Source organism: Sebastes fasciatus, chromosome 17, assembly GCF_043250625.1.
Source record: "Sebastes fasciatus isolate fSebFas1 chromosome 17, fSebFas1.pri, whole genome shotgun sequence".
NCBI classification, from domain to species: domain Eukaryota; kingdom Metazoa; phylum Chordata; class Actinopteri; order Perciformes; family Sebastidae; genus Sebastes; species Sebastes fasciatus.
In genome coordinates this window covers 16908068-16932625 of record NC_133811.1, presented here as the reverse complement: position 1 = coordinate 16932625, position 24558 = coordinate 16908068, and the positions used below count along the sequence as shown (strand labels likewise).

Here is a 24558-nt window from a genome sequence, read left to right as displayed (position 1 = left end):
GCTGCTCAAAGACTCAGTGTACTGTCCTCACATGTAAAACAATGCAGGTCATTTCACCACTTGTTCATTCGCTCATCAGTTTGCACGGTGTTACACTCAAATCTGTGACCGCAGAGAGCCAGCAACACATGAGGTCACCATTTTCTGACGGCTGTCGTCATAAAATGTGACCCCCACTGTTACCTGTATGATAAACAAAGCAAATATGTGACAGAAAACACCCAAAACAAAATTGTTTAAAAAACATAAATGTATTTTAATGTTTTTAATTTAAAGATATATTCACAAAACGGAAAAGAAAAGCAAAAGATAGGTTCAGTGGGGGTCACATTTTCTGAAACCTTATGTGTTCCTGGCTCTCTGCAGTCACAGATTTCAGTGTAACACCGGCTCTCGGGCTGCAACTAACAATTGGTTACACTCCTGATTAAAATATTTCACAATTAACTGATTAATCTTCTGCAAATTTTCACATTTGAGAAGCTAGAATTAGTCAAATTTGGGTATTTTTTTGCATTAAAAGTTGCCTAAACAATCACCTAATTATCCAAATTTGTGCCAATTAATTTCATGTCGATTGACTGATAATCATTTAAACTCTTATTTCTATATATGGAGAAATAACGTACATTCAATCGGCCTTTTTCACAGCAGACATTTTAACTTGTCATAGCAGGAAAAGCACAGGTCTAACTGATGAACACTAACGATGGCTCCAGTTAGTCATGACAATGTGAGACAAACATGCACAACACCAGCCTGAGGAGCCTGAAACTGAAGCAGCTACATGTTAAAGTGCTTTTCCTACAATGATATGTGAAAATGGTCTACTCAAATATACAGATCAATATCAAATTAAATTAGTCTTTACAGAACCATTACATTCTATACAATGCTCTCTTTTAAGTCTTCAAGATTTTACACTACTCTTCTCTTTCACGCAAGCAACAACTGATAAGCCAATGGGTTATTTTTCAGATGCCGTGTAATTCATTTTGTACTGAAAGTGATTCATATTCCCTCCAACAAATTCAATGAAACATATCCATCATCCGGCACGAGGCTTTAAATTAAATTCGGATTTCATAACTGCGGCGTCGTATGCAATATTTATACGAAGAAAGCCGGCTCTATTTTTGTCCTTTCTACATTCAGACGCACAGAAAAAGAGCAGCCGAGCCGTGCAGGTTCATGATCTTTAATAAAAGGCACATGTACAGCCATAGTGAGATGAGTGAGTCCACTGGCATAGAGACGAAGCATTAAAACACAGAAATACAGGAAGTAGAGGTCAGGAGGAGAGAGATCTATCTGCTTTACAGTAGAGTCTACTTAAGTAACATCTTCTCGTTCTCGTTCAAGTAAGTCTAACACTAATATGTCACCGTGGTAAGGTTAAAACCCCCCCACCCGTCCCCACCCATGCCACACACACTCTCACACACACACCATCCAACCATCACCACCCACAGTCTGATCTTCCAGAGGAGTCTTCTTCGTCCAGATCGGTGTTGACTCGTCCTCATGGGCCCCCGTTTCCTCCAAGTTCAGTCACACTATTGATGGTGTCTTCATTATATTTTGCACAGGGACCCAAAATCCAATTTATACTCTGGAATAAAACATGGCCCAGTGTTTCTGTATGTCAAATAGTTTGCGGTAATTTGAAAGAAAACCTCATTAATAACACTGGATTAGAAAAGCTGGAGTTTTTAGTAATATTTTGAGGAGCATTTCAATCAAATTCATGTATAACTAAAAAATAATCTTTCTCCCATGATGACAGGAAATAACATATCAAGTGATTGGGGAAAATATAATACTAATATAGTCCGACTGACACGGGATCTTTAAAAATATGATTATTTATTTTAACAAACCAATAACATAATCAAACAGTCTTGTTACAGATCCCTTAAGATTATTTTTTTGTGACCGAGATACACACTGAGAGGGATGTTTTACAGTTAAAAAATAAACATGTCAGTGCTCTCTGGTGGACAAAACTACTAGTTTTGCATTTCTGTACTGCAATTTCTTGTTAATTATCAGCCAACATACACTGATACTGATATAGCTGCAATAAGTTAACATCTGCTAATATATTGCCCGGGCTGATTTATAAATCTAGCTAATTACTTGTTAAATAAGAGCATGATATAACTAGGGATGCACCGATATCGGGCCGATACTGACTCAAATAGCTGGATCAGGTATCGGTGACAATGGGGCCGATCTATTAAATTCAATTCTATGATTATATACTATATACATTACATACTGGAATTTTAATTCCTGTTTAGGTTTTGACGAATTTGTTGCTGCATTAAAAAGGTTTACCTCCTGAATTGTAATTCCTGTTAATTTTGAAGATTTTCTACCAAGTTGCTGGTGTACGATTTATTATTTTAATATAAATAACAATCACTAAATTTATATCTGTGTATTTATTTGTTACATTTTATTTTACAAAGTTAGTAAAGCAATGTTTAAGTCAAGCCTGATTACACGTAAAAGAATGATGAGGCATACAGCTTATTAATTAAACACTGGTATCGGATCAGTTGATCAATTTGCAAATAATCAAATTACCAAAAAGCAGGCGACACACAGTGAATCTGGGCTTTTTGGGGCCCCTGAAGGTCCTCAAGAATTGTACTTGTTTTTCGTATAGGGACATGTTCACAAGAACCTCTCAGTTATGATCTGTTTACACTCACGCAGGCAATCACACGCTAAAACCCAAAAGAAAAAGAAAAGAGTTCACAGGTATTTAAATATTTAGGGTTAAGAGAAATAAAAATGGTATTAGTGTTGAAGGTTAAATATAACCACAGCTGGAGGAAGAAGAATTAAAATATGCATGCAGCCAGGCCGTCTCTCCTCGTGTTGAAAGATAAAAGGGGGTCATCGGGGGGGATGGACGCCGTCTTTTCGTCTGTTCTGGCAAAGCTTGAGACACCAAATGGACGCTTTTACCAAAACAGAAAGAAATCGTTGACTAGAATCAGGCATAAAGTGTGCAGAGGGAAGGGACAAACACACACACACACACACACACACACACACACAGGCACACAGGCACACAGGCACACACGCCGTCCACATCCATTCACGTGTCCAAAGAACAGCTCAGTAGAGTCGATCGCTCCATTTTCACATTATCATGTCTTTGGGACATTTCAACATAAAAGCAGAGTTTGGGCCACACCACAAGGTCCGTCACTTAACTCTCTTTCTCTCTCACACACACACACACACACACGCACGCAACTAATGCACCCAGCAAATCCTGCTATGTTTGGTGTGTGTGCTACCTTTGGCTGCGGGGTGTCAGGGATGAAAGGTCAGAGACGACCTGACCTCAGAGAGCCTCCACAGGTACACACCCGACCATCCCAGAACCACCTCCCTCACCCCAACACCCCCGCCTGTGCCTTCGCAGGTTTCACCCCCATCCCATAACAATGCCCACCCATCTCCATAGCAACTCACAGCTCCCCGAGCAAGGGGTCTCACTATCTTGTAAAAGGAGGTAAGTGTAATTAGTGATGTGTGTGTGTGTGTGTGTGTGTGTGTGTGTGTATGTGTGTGTGTGGAGGCGTGTGTACCCTGCGTGAATGTGTGTGTGTGTGTGTGAGTATATTTGTGTGTGTAGGTGTTAAGAGGTATCAGTGGTTCAGTGGTGTCTCTCTTCATTCTTCATCTCTCTCAGCCCCTCGCCCTCCGTCACCGTTCATCTTCTCCTCGTCCTTTCCATCCCTCCTCCTCCTCCTCCTCCTCCTCCTCCTCCTCCTCCTCCTCCTCCTCCTCCTCCTCCTCCTCCTCCTCCTCCTCCTCCTCCTCCTCCTCTACACTTGCTCTTTATTTTTGGACTTGGAAGATGAACAGGCGCAGGTTGATGTTTTTGGCGGCCAGCAGTTTGTTGCACTCCACCGAGTCGGAGATGGGCAGAGGGACGTATTCGGTCTCGTTGGCGTCGTTGCAGAAGGAGTGGTGGTGGATGACGGGTTTGATCCGCACGTCGTCGTACGGCCCCTTCAGCAGCAGGAAGGAGCACTCCAGGGCCGAGTTCACCTGCACTCACACACACATCCACGTGTTGCTGTATTAGCCACAACATCTGCTGACTAGGGATGCACCAAGTATGATAATTATCTTTTTTTTCTTTTGATAAGAATCCTGGCAATTTGGCTAAAAAATAACTTGTCGGTGCTCTCTGGTGGACAAACTTCTAAATGACCTCCATCATACAGTATGTTTGCTATTTCTGTACTGACATTTCTTGCTACTTATAGGTCGATATAGATCGATATCTGTGATGTATTTGTCACAGTGCACTGCTAATGTAATAACTGATCTCAGAAGACTCTATTTTTGGGGGGGTTTGTAAGTAAAGGATAATGTACAGCGAATCGGTCATTGTTGTGAAATAAACACAAAAATGGTCCTCCAGAACCCGAGATCAGAACTGCGTCCATACAGTACCAACGGTTTGTTATTCAAAGCATATATCACATAGCAATTCATTTTACTATTATCGTATCAGTCTACTCTGAATATACAACATCTATTGCATGTCTGTCCATTCTGGAGGACAGATTCCTCCTCCTCTCCTTTTTTGTCATTATTCCTTATCTCAATTTAGGGGTGAAACATTAAGGTGCCGTTCACATGCCGTGGTTTTTGCGCCCTCAAATCCATTGTTGTCAATGTAAACGCGCAGCAGGCGTGCTCAAAAGCAGAAGCGACGATGTCGCGACGCACAAGCGTTCCCAAGTGACTATTTCTCAGGGCGCGACGGGTGCGCACCGAGATAAAAACAGTTCCAACTTTTGGAACGCTGCAGCACGCACCGCATGTCATGAGACGAGAAACAACCAATCACAGCCGGCAGATATCTTTTCTTTCTTCCGTAACTATCAGTCTACGGTAAATATATAGAGGATAAGTTTAGCATTTTAGTGCAGGGCTACCCGGAGCTTTACCATCTGTCCCACAGACTAATTTCACTTATGGTACGTGTCCACACTTCCCATTCGTTGTCTATGTAAGCAGCCGTGCAATGCATTCTAGTAGCGTGGCAGCGCGATTCGAGAGACGGGGTGTCACGTTGACTGAAAGTTGAGGTCTAGGCTACTTTATGCAAATCACGGGCGTCCGATGCGACTCGCCACCTCTGGAAACTCCCTAGAAACTTTTAAACTAAGCGTTGTTGATCCAAAATAAAGACAGATTCAGCAACTGCATGGCTTATTTCTCGCATGAAATATTTTCAGAAACCCATTTTGTGAACTTTTTTCATAATATAAGTGAAGAAAGTTTCCAAACGAGCCGCCATGTTGGTTCCAGTTTGAAAGCTGGGAGCAGCAGCCCACGAGGGAAAGCATTCGTCCAATCAGGTGCCGAGTAGCAAGTGTCTGGTGGCAGCCCATCAAGCGTCCGATGCCGGGAAGCGAGGGGATCCCTCGCAATAAAAAACGCCCTTGTGGACATGTACCATAAGGGTGTCGTAACATGTACAGATTTGTAAATCCGTCTGAGGCAAATTTGTGATTTTGACATGAATGAGAGAATGGTAGAGCTCACACACGAACATTAGAGCAGGAAGCGCTACCGTCAGTGTTTACTCAACTTCACCAAAGCGGATGTGTTAAAGTTACGGGCTTATTGCTTTGACGCAATTCTTATTGAGAAATAACCAACTTGGATGGCAGCAAAAAAAATAGCTCCTCAATTCTGCTAGCTGTAGTGATCACTCTGTAACTATCAGGCCGAACAAGCACCCACCAGAAATAAACACGGACAGACGGAGCAGAGTGTGTACCTTGCTTTTGAGGATGAGCTGGAAGGAGAGGGTGCGCTTGCAGGACAGGTTGGGGTTGCGCTCCGAGTCGTTAACGCGGGCCTTCAGCACCCAAGTCTGGTTGAGAACAGTGAAGCGCGGTGTTTCATAGTACAGGCGAGTGATGAAGTCATCGGTGCGGTACGGCCTGAACTGCACCTCTGGATGGACGAATAAGTGGAGGACAACATTAGAAACAGGGAGAAAGGACACAAGTGGGAGGGAAAGAGTATAAAGAAGCAAAGGGATATAACATCTGAAGATAGAGTTTGTCTAGTATAAGGAGGGGATGTGCTACATTAAGATAATTTCTCACACTCCACAGACGTATCACCTCACTCTATTTGTCTTTGTTTTCATATATTTTTTGCATGTACCTGTAAACCCGATCTTTTCGTAGCAGAGCAGGCTGAAGATGGTGTTATAGAGCTGCATGTCTCTGCGGTGGCTCTGGTCCATCTCTCCCAGTATTCCCATCAGCTCTGTACCAGTCTTAGTGGGATGGGAGCACTCGCTCTCGTGTGCTGGCAGCTCGTGGAACGGACCTTGCCAAGGGCAGCCAATCCTCTTGTACTTACACTGCGTCACCCTGGCAACATGAGGTGAGTTAACAGACAAACTGGAGGAAAGAAAGACGTGGCTTTCTATAAATTAGATCCTTTACAGAGGTGCTTTGTGACGAATACATGTACTTTCCTGCAGTGAGTGGAGGGTACTAATAATATCAAAAGCTGCTTATTAACCTAGGTTGTGAACCAAGGCTAATTAATACTGTACTAATGATACGTTTGTGCTGAGAGCCAACCTCAAGGAAAGAAAGACTTGGATTTATATCAATTACATCAGGTGCTTTTCATTGAATACCTGTTACTTTCTCAACAGTAAAAGTGAGGCATTAATAAAGTGAAAGGTACTAGTTAGCCTCTGTAGTGAACCAAGGATAATTCAAACCACACTGACGTAATTCACTTTATGTTCACTGCAAAGTTTTGTCTTATACATATAACCAAGTAGCTGGAAAGGTTCAGTAGTCTGTCTGTGGGTATGTCCTTCACAAACACATTTCATTTTAATAAACTTTGAATAAACAAGCAAACGGCGCTCTCTCTGTTAAGCAGCAGAGGGGCGCGGCTTCAGGGCTCTGCGCAGACAAAAACATATGATTGGTTGACGCTTCACTGCATCATTGGAGCGCCCTAAAAAGTTCAGACCAGCTCAATGTCACGTGCGCGTCATGCCTATCACGCAGCACAGGTTATGACAAAAGAAAGCGACTAATACGCCTATTTGGGAATGAATACATCCGCTAACTGTACGCCCTATTTCACCGGTGTTTCTGACCGTGAGTAGCCACACTTGAGTGTGTTTTTTCCCGTGAACCACAGTGTATTTCACCTGTGTTTCTGAGTAGCCGTGAATGTGTGTGTTTTTTCCTGTGAACCACAGTCCTTTTCACCTGTTCCAGGGCAAAGGTCTTATTTTGAAGTCTGTTCCCTCGTCGAACAGTGTCTCCCTCCTGTTAAAATGATAGCGCCCCCGGTAGTTAGGGTTGGGGAGAATGGTGCCTTCAAATGGGGTCGTGTTTACCGTGTTCACGAGAAGAGTCCATATGAACGCCCCCCCTCTTGCGGTATTCACGACCCCGCAAGTGGAACGTTTCTGACAGCTACGAGTTCACGAGTTGCGACATGTTTGTTGATGTTGTCAGAAATAGTAGAGATTGAATATATTGTAATTTTAGTCATATATTGTTTTTCTTCGTAATTTTATAATAGGTTTGAGGAAAATGTTGATATTCCCAACGGCCTCATCCTTTTCCTCTGTCGTTACGCCTTTGCATTTACTGCATTGTGTTACCTGCTTGTTAGCTTGCTAAATTGTTAGGCTCTGTAGCTTCTAGACGCCGACAGTAACGTTAATATTGCCGTAGCTTAGCAACGTGTTCTCACGGCTTAACCACTTGAACGTCAGGCATATTGTGTACACGACTTCCCATGTTGTAAACACGAGCTCACGAGTTTCTTTTGAAGGCACCAGGGTTGGTTCAGGTTTAGGTAGGGGGGAACACATATCGACGAGAAGCAGTACTCGACACAACACCGGTATCGTGCATGCTGGCTCACTGGAGTGGCTGTGACACTAAATAGAACGGGACCGTAATTCAGTTTATGCTGAGGACCTAAGGAAGTGCAGTGTCGAGTGTGAAGTTCTATGAGCGGTCCTTGAGAAAACTGCGAACATTCGGTCTGTTCTGAACAGGCATGTTTTCAACGGGCACAGCACTTGTAACGTTATATATATATATATATATATATATAAAAATGGTGGCATTCCTGAGAAGAACAACATCATCTTTATGTAAGAAGCAGTCACATCCTCAGAGGAGACCAGCACATTTTTCTGTCTGACCTGACCAGAAGCCTGGTGACTGCCTTGGCCGTTGTCATGGTAACATCAGCACAGGCACAGCTGTCCTAAGCAGGGTCACCTGTTGCTATAGCAACAACCCCATAAGATTTCATGCATGCAAATTCAACTGAGTCTGAGCGTCACACGCAACGAGCACACAATAATCACATCAGCTGGTTTTCTCCTCAGCAGAAGCAGGTCACATGTTCCCCCATCTTCCCCCAAATTAACCCCGTGAGATTCTGTTACCACACACCTATGCATCATTATGTGTGTGTGTTAGGTAAGCGCACAGCTTCCATTTTCATGTTTCTGTTTCACTCCTTTGTAATCTGAAGAGTCTGCCCTGAACTCGCTTACTGAAAGCGTTTGTCGCTGTTTGATTTGTGAGAAAACTGATTGAAACTCATTTTGAGCTGCTTCTCACACGAACGTTGATTACAAGTTTGGTAGATTTCTTCTAGGAAAAAAGGTGTTTTGTGTATGTGTGTGTGTGTGGTGTATACCTGTCTTGGCACTCCTCTTTCTGGTGTCTCTCTAAACTGGAGCGGGGGAACTGTTTTAGGCAGAAGGTACATTCTGTCGGCAGCTCACTGACAGCCTTCTCCACGGCGAGGTTCCTGCAGCACAGGTTCTTGCTGATCTCACACCTACACACGCACACACAGGAAACCACATATCATAACTCAATGCAGTGATGACATTTGTGGTATGTAAAGAATGTTCATACAAGTTCTTGAACAATGCGCAACCATGAATAACTAGTTATGCGTTTACGTAATGCTTTTCTCAATTCTTGGTGGTGAAATTACTGTCGAAATGCAAAAACAAATCAATCAAGTTATTTTTCCCTGTGCCCATGCATCAGTAATGAATGCAAAAGTAATTTGGTAAAATTTAGTTTTGTCAAATAAAATATTGAATCCAGATTAATCGTATGATTGTCGATAGTTAACCATGATTAATTGCAAGTTAATCGCAAATTTTTTTCTGTTCAAAATGTACCTTAAAAGGGAGATTTGTTGAGTATTTAATACTCTTATTAACATGGGAGTGGACAAATATGCTGCGTTATGCAAATATATGTATGTATTTATTATTGGAAATCAAAACAAACACAAACACAAAACAATGACAAATATTATCCAGAAACCCTCACAGGTACTGCATTTAGCATAAGAAATATGCTCAAATCAGAACATGGCAAACTGCAGCCCAACAGGTAACAACAGCTGTCAGTGTGTCAGTGTGCTGACTTGACTATGACTTGCCCAAAACTGCATGTGATCATCATAAAGTGGGCATGTCTGTAAAGGGGAGACTCATGGGTACCCATAAAACCCATTTTCATTCACATATCTTGAGGTCGGAGGTCAAGGGACCCCTTTGAAAATGGCCATGACAGTTTTTCTTCACCAAAATTTAGCACAAGTTTGGAGCGTTATTTAACCTTCTGAGAACTTTATTAAGTTAACAGTCCAGAGTGGCTTTTGGGGGCATCTCACACTTATCAATGCATTCATGTTTTTCCTGCTGTTTGATATTATTCTCATCTTGCCTTGGCTCTATTGGATTTGTGATTTTTTTTATGCTCTAATTGCTTTTAGATAGCATCACATACTCAGTGACTCAGAACTTGCAGAAAGACAAATCAGAATTGTTTGGATCAGTTATTTAATTGGACAAAATATACAATAACATCTACATTATTTGGCTGCAGAAGTAAGTATTTGTAGCTAAGTGTCTGTGGACAGTATAACTGTTTTGACACACCAGTGTGGGAACACTCAGAAAGGTGCATATAACCAAAATATCATATTTAGATGTATCAATATCCGTACACAATGCTGTTCAGATATACAGCCATTAACTAAGGTAACTAGCTTTTGCTTCTTGGACTGAATAGCTAGCTGGTATTTCTATGTGCACTAACCAGGAAGTGCTCGTGTCTGCAGGGAACTTGGTGTACCTGCAGTTGGGACACGTGGCCTGTTCCTCCTTCAGACGAGAATCAGCCAGGAGGTGGATAAAACAGCCCGTACACATCAGATGTCCGTTGGTACACTGTGGTGGGAAAAAAAATAGTTGAGGCGACAGTCAAACAAAGTGTACGAGGAAAGTGGGGAAAAAAAATCATTACTGTGGATCCTAAGTGGGAAGAGGCAGAGGGAAAATGGCAAATATATTTGAGTTAGTGCAAACTGGAAAGGACTAAGTTGGAAAATTGGAATTAAACTTTCTCTTGTTGAATGTTATGACAAAAATGTGGACATCATTTGTTACAGTTGTGGCGTATTTAAAGACTTATAATTGGGATTGCTTTAAAAAAATTCAATTTTTCGGAAAATACTTCAGAAGAAACGGACTATTTTAGGATTGTATATTCAAATCAAAACATAATTTGGGGGAAATGTCATTACACATGTTTAGCTAAGATTAGGCGTATTTCAGTCTGTTTTAAGTTATTTAAGTTAAGTTATAATAATGGCTTGGCTAAAGCCACCCAACAATAATAGTTACCAGCAAAAAGACTGGCTGCGCCATTGGAAATATACCAGCAAGATTACAATGTATGATGTATTTTTATAGAGGAGAGAGATCTGGAGTTGTATATTGTTCTATGTGACAAAGTTCAGTGGGATATATATGGATTAACTGGCACAATGTTATTTAGTTGTTATGCTTCTCTTAATCAGTACGTTTTTAAGATATGTACTGTATCTATGTTAAGGGCAGAATATTGTGAATGGAAAGAATGTCAACTTGTGTTTTACACAGTATTGTTGAAAATATATTAAAACATGTGTGCTGCATGGTGCAGGAGGGCATATACATGTTTTAAGATTAACTGAACAATTATTAATTACAAATGTGTTCCACTTGACATTGGAGAGCAGTTTGAGGTCATTAAAGAGGAGGTTGGTGTGAGATTGAAAGGAAGGGCAGAATTAAAATTTAGGCTTTGGTTGAGTTCTTGGCTGTGGAGGTTTGGGGGTGTGGCTTTTCGCTGAGGGTTATTTGAGGATAATTCATAGTATAATGTTATAATGTGGGTCAAGTTTAAAAAGGCGAGCATGCATAAGCTTCAGGTTGCCTACAATGACTGCATGCGGATATTACTTAAGAAACCCAGGTGGTGTAGTGCAAGCGAGCTGTTCTGTAATGCAGGTGTCAACACTTTCCAGGCTCTGTTGAGAAACCTGATGTATAAATTTATATGTCGGCTAAACGATTCTCAGAACGCTATCATCATGCTACTGTCTTTTATAAAAAAGTGGCAGTTTCTATTTTAATGTATGTATTGTTGTTTGTGTTGTATGTTTTTTAATGGACTTCGAGTGTGTCAATAAAGATGAATTTAATTGATAAACTTGGTCCAACACACTAGGCTAATCGGCCTGGGTGTGTCTCAGTCTCAGCTTGCAGCATTAGACACTTGGGGCCTGTGTTGTATATCTAATATCGCTAAAAATAAATGGAGCTGGCCAACATGTTCAACAGGTTGACTCTGGGGATCAGTAAATGTTTAAGACTAACTGAATAATTATTAATTACAAATGTGTTCCACTTGACATTGAAGAGAGCCGTTTGAGGTCATTAAGGAGGAGGTTGGTGTGATGTTGAAAGGAAGGGCAGAATTAAAATGTAGGTATTGGATGTGGAGTTTTGGGGATGTGGCTTTCGCTGAGTTTTGTTTTTAGGATAATTCATAGTGTAATGTTATAAACTTTGTCCAACACACTAGGCTACTCGGCCTGGGTGTGTCTCGGTCTCAGCTTGCAGCATTAGACACTTGGGGCCTTATGTTGTATATCTAGTGTCACTAAAAAATAAGCTAGCCAGCATGTTCAACAGGTTGACTCTCTGGGGGATCAGTAAATGTTTAAGACTAACTGAGCAATTATTAATTAGAAAATGTGTTGACATTGAAGAGAGCAGTTTGAGGTCATTAAGAAGGAGGTTGGTGTGGGGTTGAAAGGAAGGGCAGAATTAAAATTTAGGTTTTGGATGTGGCTTTGGTTGAGTTCTTGGATGTGGCTTTTGCTGAGGGATATTTGAGGATAATTCATAGTATAATGTTATAAACTTGGTCCAACACACTAGGCTACTCGGCCTGGGTGTGTCTGATCTCAGCTTGCAGCATAAGACACTTGGGGCCTGTGTTGTATATCTAGTATCACACAGTATAATGTCATAAACTTGGGCCAACACACTAGGCTACTCGGCCTGGGTGTGTCTCCGTCTCAGCTTGCAGCATTAGACATTTGGGGCCTTGTGTTGTATATCTAGTATCACTAAAAATAAGCTGGCCAACATGTTCAACAGGTTGACTCTCTGGGGATCTGTTGGGACACATAGGGAGCCTCTCTAGTATGAGTTTGCTGTTGTTTTGACGGTAGGGTTATTATGATGAAGGGGGGTAAGGTTTGTGATTGCCACCAACGTTTTTACCTGGTATACAGACGCCTTGGGCAAGTCTAGGCACACGGTGCAGCACAGCACTGAGTACAGTCTCTCCTCCAGCTTGCCTGACTCTCCCTCGAGCAACCTCACCCTCTTCTTGGGTGGCGGCTCGTCTGGGTCAGGCTCGGGCCCTCCTTCTCTCCGGATCATCCCCATCCCGATCCCGATCCCGATGCCGACGTCCTCCTGCATGATGGCTGCAGCGACCCCGGCTCCGACAACAGACTCCACCGCTGCTCCTCCTGCTCCTGCTGCCACACCACCGACACCCGAGGAGGAGCCAGGAGCAGCCACAACGTCTCTCTCTTCCATCCCAGACATGACGATGGAGATGGAGATGAAGAGATGAACCTGCTGCTAAACCAGGAGGTGCGAGAAACCGTTGAGATACTAGCAGTTGGTGCTAACTGTCAAGCTAACGGTCAGCTGACAGTTAGGCTAACGGCTACTGTCAGTTGCTAAGCTACTGAACAGTTGCTAAGCTACTGTCAAGAGAATAGTATTATTAATACCACCTAACTCCACTTTACTAACTCTGTATTTAACAAGCCGATATAATAGTGTAACTACCACTTAATTGACTAGTTTAGTAGACTTACAGTTAGCTAACACAGCAGTCTTCTCTCTTTAGCTCAGCAGAACAAAAACAACCACCGTCTCTCTCAGCTGTTGTTGTTGTGCTCTCTCTCTCTCTCTCTCTCTCTCTCTCGCGACGCCGTTATTCTCGCAATGACAGTAGATTTACAACGATGTTACAACCCAGCTCGGGTGCTCGTCTAAACGTCCCCCTGCTCCGGTAACCGCCTGACTGACTGTCCACGGAGACCTGGTGATTAAAGCCGAGGTGGTTATAGGACACACAGTTCTGCTGGTGCTGGTGCTGGTGCTGGGACTCCTCTCCTCGTCTCTCTCTCTCTCTCTCTCTCTCTCTCTGGCTACACAGCCATCTTTGTTTTTCTCCTGTCCGTCCTCCCCAGACTTCACCCTTTAACGACTCCGGGTCAAACGCGTTGTTGTTATTACTCAGGCAGCAGCTTCTCCTCCGGTTAATAACACAAGCAGCGTCTTTAAAAGTAAATATTGTGGCCTCCTCTTGAGTGCTTCTTCTTCAGCTCAGCCGTGTGTGTTGGCTGACAGCGGAATGTTTTATTGTGGCAGATGACTTGGGGGGTATTTAAAGAGTTTTTAACAGCGCATGCGCAGTGAGCACCTGCGGGTCAGTATTATATGGCAGGCGACTTGGAAAGGTGACCAAAACCTGATATGCGACAAATTTAGTTCCACTACCAAACATCCAACAGAGGACAACATCCTTTATACATTATGCAATGCTTATGAATCACATCCACACCTTAATTACACTAATCTGTGACATCAACAACTTTTAACTGTATTGGCAAGAATCTGGCGATAACGATATGATACAGGATAATGTACAGGGAGCCAGTCATTGTTGTAAAATAAACCCCAGACAGGCAGGGGGTTTATTTCACAACAATGACATACTAGCTGTAGATTATACTGCCTCTCACACTACACATTATAACACCTTAATTACACTAATCTGTGACATCAACAACTTTTAATTTAGGGCTGTGTATATTGGCAAGAATCTGGCGATAACGATATGATACAGGATAATGTACAGGGAGCCGGTCATTGTTGTAAAATAAACCCCAGGCAGGCAAGGGGTTTATTTCACAACAATGACCGGCTCCCTGTAGATTATACTGCCTCTCACACTAGACATTATAACACCTTAATTACACTAATCTGTGACATCAACAACTTTTAATTTAGGGCTGTGTATATTGGCAAGAATCTGGCGATAACGATATGATACAGGATAATGTACAGGGAGCCGGTCATTATTGTAAAATAAACCCCTGATAGGCAAGGTCTTGCATCGCCCTGAAGGGGTTTATTTCAGAACAATGACCCACTAGCTGTACAATATACCGCCTCTTACACTACACATTATAATACCTTAATTACACTAATCTGTGACATCAACAACTTTTCACTATAGGGCTGTGTATAGGCAAGTATCTGGCGATAACGATATGATACAGGGGTAACGATTCAATATGTAAAGGATAATGTACAGGGAGCCGGACCCAATTTATGCAATTCCAAGACTGTTTAGCGAAAATAACACATTTATACTGCATGCAAAAAACTTCATGTGATTATCATAAAGTGGGCATGTCTGTAAAGGGGAGACTCGTGGGTACCCATAGAACCCATTTTCATTCACATATCTTGAGATCAGAGGTCAAGGGACCTCTTTGAAAATGGCCATGCCAGTTTTTCCTTGCCAAAATTTTGAGTAGCCTTGCGTTATTTTGCCTCCATGACGACAGGCATGTATGACATAGTTTGTACCAATGGATTTCTTAGGTTTTCTAGTTTCATATGATGCCAGTATTTTCACTCTAGCTTTAAAACTGAGCCTGCTACAACCTCCGAAAGACACATTTTTAAGAGGTTAATTAAAAATCGATACAGCGTTTCGCAAAACATAATATCATGATACTCATGTGTATCGATATTTTCTTACACCCCTACTTTTAACGGAACTTCATAACAAAAACACCTTGTTTCTGCTGACAGGTTTATGGCCCTATCTATGACAGTGGTTCAACTGGTTGTAAGGAGGTTGTGTTTGTGTGTTAAAGGATGCATAAATAATTCAGCCAGAAAAACAGGGTGATCGAAGAAACCTTGGTTACTGATACTAGGTCAGAAGCATTTATAAGCTTTTTCATCTCTTCAGTAACCCAGATATTTGGTTTAGCAGCCTCAAGGGCTCGGAGGGGTGCATTAGTGTACACGATGGGGGGCTGTGTGTGTGTCCTTTGGGTTAGGTGGGGCAGGATGTTTGTGTCAGCTGTCTGCAAGCCTAACCACTCCCATTGGACGGACAGATATGCCTTATTTGGGCTGTGTGGAATGGCAGTGGAGCCATACCACCCTCAGCTATGCACACACAGTTTAGCCAGTATGTGGTCCTGAATGCCGGGCAATTCCCATTAGTGTCCACTGGAACTTACCACACAGTAGTTTGTCCACGAATATTGCCACTGATTGCCACTGGCTGTTAATCATCACAGGGTTATTAATGTAAATATGTATAATAAACACATTGTCAGAAAGATGGCATTCAAGAGTTTAGTAAATATGGCAAACTTTTACCAGGACTAAAACGAAAACTTCTTGGTACAGACATACAGACGTTTAGTTTATGAAGGTATAGTAAACAAATGTTGCTCGAAAGACGATCCTAGCACAGACTTCTAGGAATTGACTTAAAGGGGAAGGGCGATAAAAAAGGAGGACGGGTCAGTGTCGTCACACAAGCAAGTCAAAAATAGCTACCACTTGGCAGACACGATAACATATCATATCCTCAAAGTTAAACATGGCTTGCAGAAAAATATAACAACCAAAACAAAAACACTTCAGAAATGTACTACAAAAAAAGTATTTAAATGAATACACCACAACATTAGAAACAATGACAAACAGCAATATGTTTAAATCCAAATTGAGTCCTACTTGATCAACTCTATGTGCTCACAGTGCTTCACTACTTCCCATCCTCATACCTTGGTCATTATTACACAACATCTCATCATTAATTTGTGATTGCAGGATACATGGATTACGCACATTTATGAGATTTATCTAGCCTCATCAATCAGACCCTATTCAATCTCAAGAGACAAATCACATCATCTACAGGTCATTCAAGGATTCATCTGCCGGGAAATCAGCGGTATTGTCCGGAACAATGAAAGTGATGACCCTGATCTAATCACACGGTTAAACAGGAGATTGACAGTGAGGTTGAGACTGCGTGGGTGGGTGGGTGGCGGTGGTGTGAACGTTCGCCTCGTCATGGTTTAGAGCGGTGGCGGTGGCAGGGTCGTGCAGGGGAGAGGTGAAGTTCTGCTGATGATGGAAAGAGGGAGATGTCGAAGCCACTGCTGGTTTGGAGGATGGGTGGTGTTGCGTTGAGTGACCCGCCGTGGTTCGTTGCGCTGTATTGGTGGGAGGTGGTGAATATGGAGGTGATTGCTGTTGGCTGTTTTGTTTTGATTGTGTTTTAATCTGGGATGGAAACTCGGTTTGATTGAGTTCAACACTTGGGCTGCCACAGTCTGGGGGACCTGGATCCTGTATTTCTGGCCTGCTGGGCTCCCCGAAGTCTGTAGTGGTGCACACTGGTTTCTGTTGACCAGGTGTGGCCTCTGAAGGTGTGTGTACTTGGGTCTGTGGAGATATGGTGTGAGCTGCACTTGTCTCTTTTGATTGTGGCCGTGGTGGTTTGTCCTCATCTTGTGTGACTTCTCCCTCACTGCTGGTGTGTCCTGGTGTTTTGTCTGTCATTGTTTTTGCTGCATTGGTCCGAGCTAATGTCTGGACTTGTCTGGACTTGTCTGGTTCTGCTCCAGTATCTGCTGCGTCCCTCTGAGTTGTGTCTGTGAGCGCCCTCTGCCTGCAGATTGAAGCCATCGCCTTCACCCAGGGATGCAGCAAGGTCTGCTCTGCTGTCAGCCTCACTGTGGGATCTGGCTGAAGCAGAGCTCTGACAAGGCCTCTGGCATCTGCACACAAACACACACACATGAGTAAGAAACAGATTGCTTATTTGTGTTTGTGTGAATAGGCATTTGTGGTACTTCTCACCTTCTGAGATGGTGTCCCAGTAGGGGGATAGGAAGTGGAGTTGTCCCTGTTTTATTAGACCGAACAGCTCTTCCTGGTCTCGATCCCGACTGCGAAATGGGGGAAATCCACACAGCAGGATATAGAGAATAACACCCAGAGCCCATACATCCACTGCAACACCATAACCTGTTGGGTCAAACCACAGTTCAGTTTTAATAAAATATTACTCAAATTCAGATTGGAAATTGATCAAAAGAAGTGTTTGGAAGAATTTCAAATTAAGAAACACACAAATTTAGTGATGAAATACTGATTTAAAAGTAAAAAAAGGAATGTAAATCAGTGATTTATGCAGCAAACAGCACTAACCTGTCTCACAGAGGATCTCTGGAGCTACATACGTGGGTGTGCCACATATGGTGAAGACTGGTTCAGTCACCACCATGGCAAGACCAAAGTCTCCCAGCTTCAGCCTGCAGATGCCAGCATCCACGTGCTCTATCTGAGACAGAACAAGAAAAACAAGACAGACAGAAACAGAGTCAGGAACGGAGAAGTCGAGACTCAAAACTTGTGGGTTTTAGTTGAGATTTGCTGTTCTGATAGAAAACAATATGGATAATCTTTGATGTCCATTTTGGATATAAGATGTTATGAGACAAAGAAATAGATTTGTAAGGAATCATTTTGCTTTTTAAATATTAAAGACACTCATTTTAAACAATTATATCTTTGGCACTCCCTAGTGGCAATATAAAGAGTTGCCTAAACTTTTTACAAACAAAAAGTATGCCATCAGAATAATTTTTAAAGATGCAACAATCACATACAAATTCACATATAATTCTAAATCACAGTGACACTCACCAGTAGGTTTTCTGGTTTGAGGTCTCGGTGGACGATACTTTTGCAGTGCATGTAGTTCAGTGCTTCACTCACATCTGACACCATCAGTCCTGCCTCCGCCTCTGGAAACTTCCCCCTCTCACTGATGGCCTCAAACAGATCCCCCCCACTCACCAGCTCCATCACCAGGTAGGAGTGAGTGGGTGTGTGGTGGTGCTTAAACAGCCGCACTATGCGAGGGTGACAGAGGCTACCCAGAAGGCTCAGCTCGTTCTGCATCATGTGCTCTCGACCAATCAGCTTGGAGCGTTCGACAATCTTCGCGGCGACGGTTTGTCCGTTGTCGCGGCGGCGGCACTCTCGCACGACTGCAAAGTTGCCGTCTCCAACCACGCGCCCAAATTCGTAGCAACGCTCAATATCTGCCAGGGTGACATCACTGCCGCCTGAGGGGAGGTCAAAGGTCGTCCTCTGCTGTATGTCCTTGTGTACTTGACCCACATGTGGAAGTGGATTTGAAACTAACTGGGCAACACTCTTCTCCTCCTCATCTCTGCTGATTGGCTGAGGTGGAGGGCTGATGTGAATGTACAACTTTCTCACTTCCTGTTCTATATACGAACTTCCTTTTTGCTTCCTCGACACAGGAGGAAGTGGGACCCTCCCTGACAGCTCATTGAGCCGTTCTGGACCCTGATGTTTAACTCTCCTTGCCAAGCAGTCTTCACACAGCGTAGGAGAAGGTATGTCTGCTTCTCTAAGAACTTCCTCATGTTTAAATGGACCAATGACAGAAGGCTGTCGCTCTCTGACCCCGCCCCTCACACGCAGTCTCTGCAGGTGGTTGGGCAGGTTAGCCGGTTTTCTGCATGAATTCTTTTTATGACACTTCTGAACATCTGGGTTGTAATTTTCAGGCCGGTGGGTGTCTATATGGTGAGGCGGCTGTGTACTTGTGTGTGTATTAGTATGATTTTTGATATTTGTGTCCTGCTGTGTCTCTTGGTTAGTGCGTGTCTCGCTGCTGTCCGTCCCCTCACTGTATCCGCTGTCAGCCTTAGCTGCTTTATCTGGCGCTGGGCGAAGTCTCTTCTCCCAGGCCCGTAGTGCGTCAGCCCGGTAATGGGAATGTTCTGGAAACAGCTCCTCCAGAGCCTCCTGCACACCGCTCAGCTCTGGACGAGACTTTCCCAGCGCCAGGAAGGCCACCTCTCCTCGGAAGAAATCACATACACCTTTCACCTATGAAAAAAATAGAGAAAAAGGGACAATTAAAGACAGGCAGAGGGACCAGATCTGGACCACAAGACAATTTCATAAGGCCCCTGAGAAGTCAAGTCAGTTTTATTTGGATAGCCCAATATCACATATCACAAATTTGCCTCTGTGGGCTTTACAATCCGTACAGGATACAACACCCTCTGTCCTTTATTTAAATCAATTTAATAAATACAATAAATTAATAATAATAAATTAATTTAATTAAATAAATTAAATCAATGCTGCAAAGTGTAGAAATTCCAAAATGTCTTTTTCTATGTATTCTAAAAGAAAAGTTGACCTAGAGCACACAGCGTTTCAAGAAAGGTCAACAATAGACCCTTTTTCACAGCAGACATATTGACTTGTCACAGCAGGAAAAACACAGGTGAAACTAATGACATTAACGTTGATGGCTCAGTTCCATAAAGTGTCCCAGTGAACCACAACACCAGGACCTGCCCTAAGTGAAATGCAGCCATCATTAATGGTATTAAATACACCTGTGCTTTTCCTGCTGTGACATGTCAAATGTTTTTTTTTTTATTGTTTTTTGCTAGAGTTTAATGTGACAGAGAGGTGGAGAAAGTGGCTGCTCTCCAGGAATACAATCTCAGGAGACATTACTCTTCTTCTAAACATGCAGTATGACAGCAGAAAGAAGTGGCGCTCCCAGGAGAGAACGACCAGGTAATTTGATTTTGAGAACCGTCATTTAAGAGCTTTGTAGCACAACTGCAAGCAAGTTGTGAACATGACATTTCTAAATTCTCATTGGGATTGTGATAGTGTCCACATTTATTTCTCTTCCTGTGGTGCCCTTTTTATTTATTTATTTGCCCCGCTCAATATATGGGTGTCACCTGAAGATCAGTGCATTACAGAAGGTGTGTTAAGCTCAAAGCAGGACAAAGGCCTGGGGCCCCATGACTTCAGGAGCCTCAAAAGCTCCAGGTCCACAGCGTGTCAACTTGTTTGAGCTACTTTAATTGAACATAATATGGGAGCACCTGACATGCTGAGGGCCACTTTATCACCTAATCTTGAAGCCCTGTTATGAAGAGAGTCTCTGTGTCAAAATCTGCTTTCAAGACCTTCATTATTTTGGTTTTGTGCTTACATGCGTCATATTCCCAGTGCCTTGCAGCAAACCTGGGAGCCAAGTACTCATTGTAGACGATGTGGGAAGAATGTGTGAATAATTCAAATAGGGGCCCATCAGTATGTTTTTGCCTCGGGGTTAATGTGGCCGTGGTTGAGCCTCACCTCCCGTGCGTGGGTCGTGTACAGGCGTGTGACTCTGGCTCTGTGCCAGCGAGGAAACCCCAACGCCTCAGAGATATCCAATAGCAGTTGCTCGAAGGACACCACGCCTCTACGGTTCAACAGGACTGTTACCTTGAAAACAGAGAGACAAACATTACAGTTAAGTTATGTAATCCTTTCCCATGTAAATTACGCACTAGATGGGTTGTGGTTCTAATGGACTGCCAAACTGAAAAGTACTTCCAGCTAAATCCATTTAATAACAGCTTATCAACATTTAAAACTGCAGGCCTGATGGCTTATTAGCAAGTGAAAAACCCATGAGGACTTATCAGTGTGTTAAAAACATTTATGACTACATTATTACCTGATAGAAAGGATAAACCAGCTGATTAGACTGTTGTCAGGCTATTAAATAGGCGTTATCAGTCGCTATAAGCCCCATAGATGTTGGTCAACAGGAGCCTACTAGCCACTATTTTAAGCCAAAACACAATGTTTTTCCCTAATCTTTTTTATTTGACTAAACCTAAAGAAGTTGTAGTTTTATTGCCTAAACCTAACTGTTTTTTTTGCCTAAGCCTAAAGAAGTTGTAGTTTGTTTCTTAACCTAGAAAAGTTGTAGTTTGTTTCTTAACCTAAAAAAGTTGTACTTTTTGTTGCTTAAACCTAATGAAGTTGTAGGTTTTGTTGTCTAAACCTAAAGAAGTTGTAGTTTTTATTGCCTAAACCTAACTGTTTTTTGCCTAAGCCTAAAGAATTTGTAGGTTTTGTTGTCTAAACCTAAAAAAGTTTGTAGTTTTTGTTGCCTAAACCTAAAGAAGTTGTAGTTTTTTTTGCCTAAACCAAACTGTTTTTTTTGCCTAAATCTTAAGAAGTTGTAGTTTTGTTGCCTAAACCTAAAGAAGCCTTTTTGTTTGTGTCTAAAACGTTTCATTAAGTTTTGCAACATGTTAGAACGTGTTGCTTTTAAGTTTCACTTTCAGTTTTACAACATAGGAGGTGTAGTAGGCACCTAATGACCCACATCTATGGTGCTTAGAGCGACTTATAATGCCTATTTAATGGCCTGATAACACCCACAACCTCTAAACCCACACATTGGTTTTATAATTAAATATTAGTAAAAGATTTATTAAAAGAATTGCGCCTTATTTTAAAGTGCTGCTGTAAATGGTAAATATTGAGTTCACCTTGCGTAGTGTACTTTGACCACAGGGGCGGATGATGGTGACCAGATGGGGCCTCTCTGCACTCTCTTCTGCATGGCGGGTGTGGAAGAGAGGAAGGTGAGGAGGAGGAGGAGGGAAGTGGGACCTGTGGACGTGTCCCGTAGGATGGGGGTGAATGGGCCATGGCTGGGGTGCCCCACCAGCACGCTTCAACAAGGGGACTGGAGGAGCTTGAAGCAGGGAGAAAAGGAGGACAGGGGTGGAGGCACAAAGACAGAAAGTGAGAGTTGGATTATTGACTTAATAACAATGATGTCATCACAGGCTTGTATACAAAGGAAAACTCATAAGTAACACAACACCAGCTCCACCTTATCCTGTGTTAGTGTGCGCGCGTGTGTGTGAAAACAAATCCGGCTGATCAGATTTGAGTGTTTTCCATCACATGGAGTGCAAGAGGCCATTTGAGATTCTTCAAGCACCTTGCTCCAGCGGCTGAATTATTTAGGCTTCCTTAAGTCATGCAAACCCACACACACACAACTTAACAAAAGCTTGTGTGACCTGGTTAGGGCTCAGCTGAATCTGCATGATTAATGAAGCATTAGAGACACACACAGCATCTTTGACGTTTCACTTTCTGGCACTGAGGGAGACAGAGAGATGCTATCCGTCCAGTCAGTGGGAGGTTGTTTTGTTTCCAGATGCAGAACAACAGACAGAAACACAAGACCCCTATACCTCTAACAGAGCTATTCTCAACCACTGGGAGGTACTAACAAATGGTTAGATTAACCTCTTCAAAATCCAACGGCCGCTGCTCTGTTTTTCAGAGGTTGTAGCGGGCAGGTTTTAAAGCTAGAGGAAGGATACTGGAATGATATGAAACTAAACATCCTAAGAAATCCATTGGTCCCAACCATACCATGCTAGCTTTTCAGGAAGGAAGTTAAATAACGCTCCAAACATACGCTACATTTTGGCGAGGAAAAACTGGCATAGCCATTTTCAAAAGGGGTCCTTTGACCTCTGACCTCTGTGAATGAAAATGGGTTCTATGGGTACCCACGAGTCTCACCTTTACAGACATATATTTCTCGGATGCAGTGACACAAAATGGAGCATTTTTTTAAACGGAAAGTGGAGAGTTGGAGAAAACCCTGCACCAGTAAAAGCTTGAACGCGTGTGGTGAGGAAATATGACCCTAAATAAGTTTAGATTCATAATGGCAGGCAGTGATGGGTGAGGGTAAGCTGAATATCTATGTGGGTTATTACACCTGACAGTGGCATAACACATATTTATAGTACAGTTTGTCATTTATTTGGGAAGGTGGTCCTCAGAATTATTTTAACAATCAGGCGTGGACCTCAAGTTACAAAAGGTTGAGAACCGCTGCTCTAACGTGACCAGTGCCCTCCTTTTTAACACGACACCACTGGGCCCCCTGAGAGTGAGCAAACAGCACACACACTTAACAATAAAAGCTTTTCACAGTGGACACAGGAAAAACATCTCATAAAGAGCCAGCTGTGACCAGTCAAGAAATAACATATATATATATATATAATAATAATAAACTTTATTTATATAGCACTTTTCTAAACAAGGTTACAAAGTGCTTTACAGAAAAAAACAAGAAAAGAAAAAAATCAGCAAAGAATAAAATACAATCAACAGAGGGATCATAAAAACAAGAAACATTTGGGGGTAAAATACAATTTAGAAAGCAGAATAAAATGGCCAGAGATGGATGATAAAAACCAACATCATATTAATTATAATAAAAAGAAGTATAATATAATAATAGTAGTAGTAATAAAAATAATTTAAAAAAGAAAGACTGAATCAGCCTTTTCTTGGGGGGTCCTGGGACCTCAGAGGACCTTTGACTGTGTGTGTGTGTGTGTGTTTGTGTTTTTGTAGTGGAGGATAAATAGCCTAACAATTTCAGGACGCTTCTTTAGTAAAACATCACATAAATCATAATATTTAATGTTTTTCTCAGCTCAGATGGGGTCAAAATATTTAAAAGAGTTAGTGTGGTCTGGTTAATGCATAGTAGCCATTCCAGTTTAAGGATTATGTGTTAAAGTAAGGCTTGACTGTAACACTCAAAGTTGTTTTAATTAATTTAACTGTAAACTAAATCCATTCAATCAATCCATCGACTCACCTGTTGTTCTCCATTTAGTGTTGCATCCATACCGGGCTCTCTGTGAGGGCGTCATGACTCTCCAAAACAACATATGAACTAAAAACAAATTGCTTTTATTCCTCCATAAGTCGCTGCTGTCATCTCCTCGGCTGTTATCTTCCAGTAAAGGTAACGGGATGAACGGGATGCAGCTCTGAGAGGACCGGACCTGCTGGTGTAGCTACAGTGGTTACCATGGATACACGTCAAGAGGCGGAGAAATACCGGAAGTGGAGCGATTTTGCCTTCAAAATAAAATCTTTTTTTTTTTTGGAGAAACTTAGATTTCCTGTCAGCTTACTACTGTCACAATAAAAGAAAATTAAACTAAACTAAATTACTGAAAGCTAACAAACCCACGATGTAGCCTGTTATTAGTGTGTATTTGTAGAAAGTAAACTCCTCCTCAGATTGTTAAAACCTC

The 24558-nt window shown here is 42.3% G+C and overlaps 2 protein-coding genes and 1 long non-coding RNA gene across 4 annotated transcripts; 1 reads left to right on the top strand and 2 right to left on the bottom strand.

Annotated features, from left to right (window-relative positions):
* Nucleotides 1-1182: 1182 nt before the first annotated feature.
* zftraf1 (zinc finger TRAF-type containing 1) lies at nucleotides 1183-13887 on the bottom strand. 2 transcript variants are annotated; one of them, XM_074613802.1, is made up of 7 exons: nucleotides 12707-13887; nucleotides 10188-10318; nucleotides 8761-8904; nucleotides 6223-6434; nucleotides 5828-6006; nucleotides 3856-4077; nucleotides 1183-3792 (listed from the first exon to the last, which is right to left on the bottom strand). In XM_074613802.1, exons 1-6 carry the CDS (start codon nucleotides 13037-13039, stop codon nucleotides 3865-3867), a joined length of 1212 nt encoding a protein of 403 aa, XP_074469903.1. In that variant the 5' UTR covers nucleotides 13040-13887; the 3' UTR covers nucleotides 1183-3792; nucleotides 3856-3864. The 2 variants fall into 2 exon arrangements, with proteins under 2 accessions (XP_074469903.1, XP_074469904.1); XM_074613803.1 differs by having other exon boundaries at nucleotides 10224-10318; nucleotides 12707-13885.
* On the top strand, nucleotides 12940-24362 carry LOC141754611 (uncharacterized). Its single transcript, XR_012590684.1, has 4 exons — nucleotides 12940-13087; nucleotides 18886-18981; nucleotides 20059-20188; nucleotides 24224-24362. It is a non-coding gene; the product is annotated as an uncharacterized LOC141754611 (long non-coding RNA).
* Nucleotides 15876-24319, bottom strand: dclk3 (doublecortin-like kinase 3). Its single transcript, XM_074613798.1, has 7 exons — nucleotides 24114-24319; nucleotides 21958-22166; nucleotides 20765-20896; nucleotides 18260-19480; nucleotides 17762-17894; nucleotides 17411-17578; nucleotides 15876-17328 (listed from the first exon to the last, which is right to left on the bottom strand). The coding sequence occupies exons 1-7, from the start codon at nucleotides 24184-24186 to the stop codon at nucleotides 16544-16546; spliced, it is 2721 nt and encodes a 906-aa protein (XP_074469899.1). The 5' UTR covers nucleotides 24187-24319; the 3' UTR covers nucleotides 15876-16543.
* Nucleotides 24363-24558: the final 196 nt, after the last annotated feature.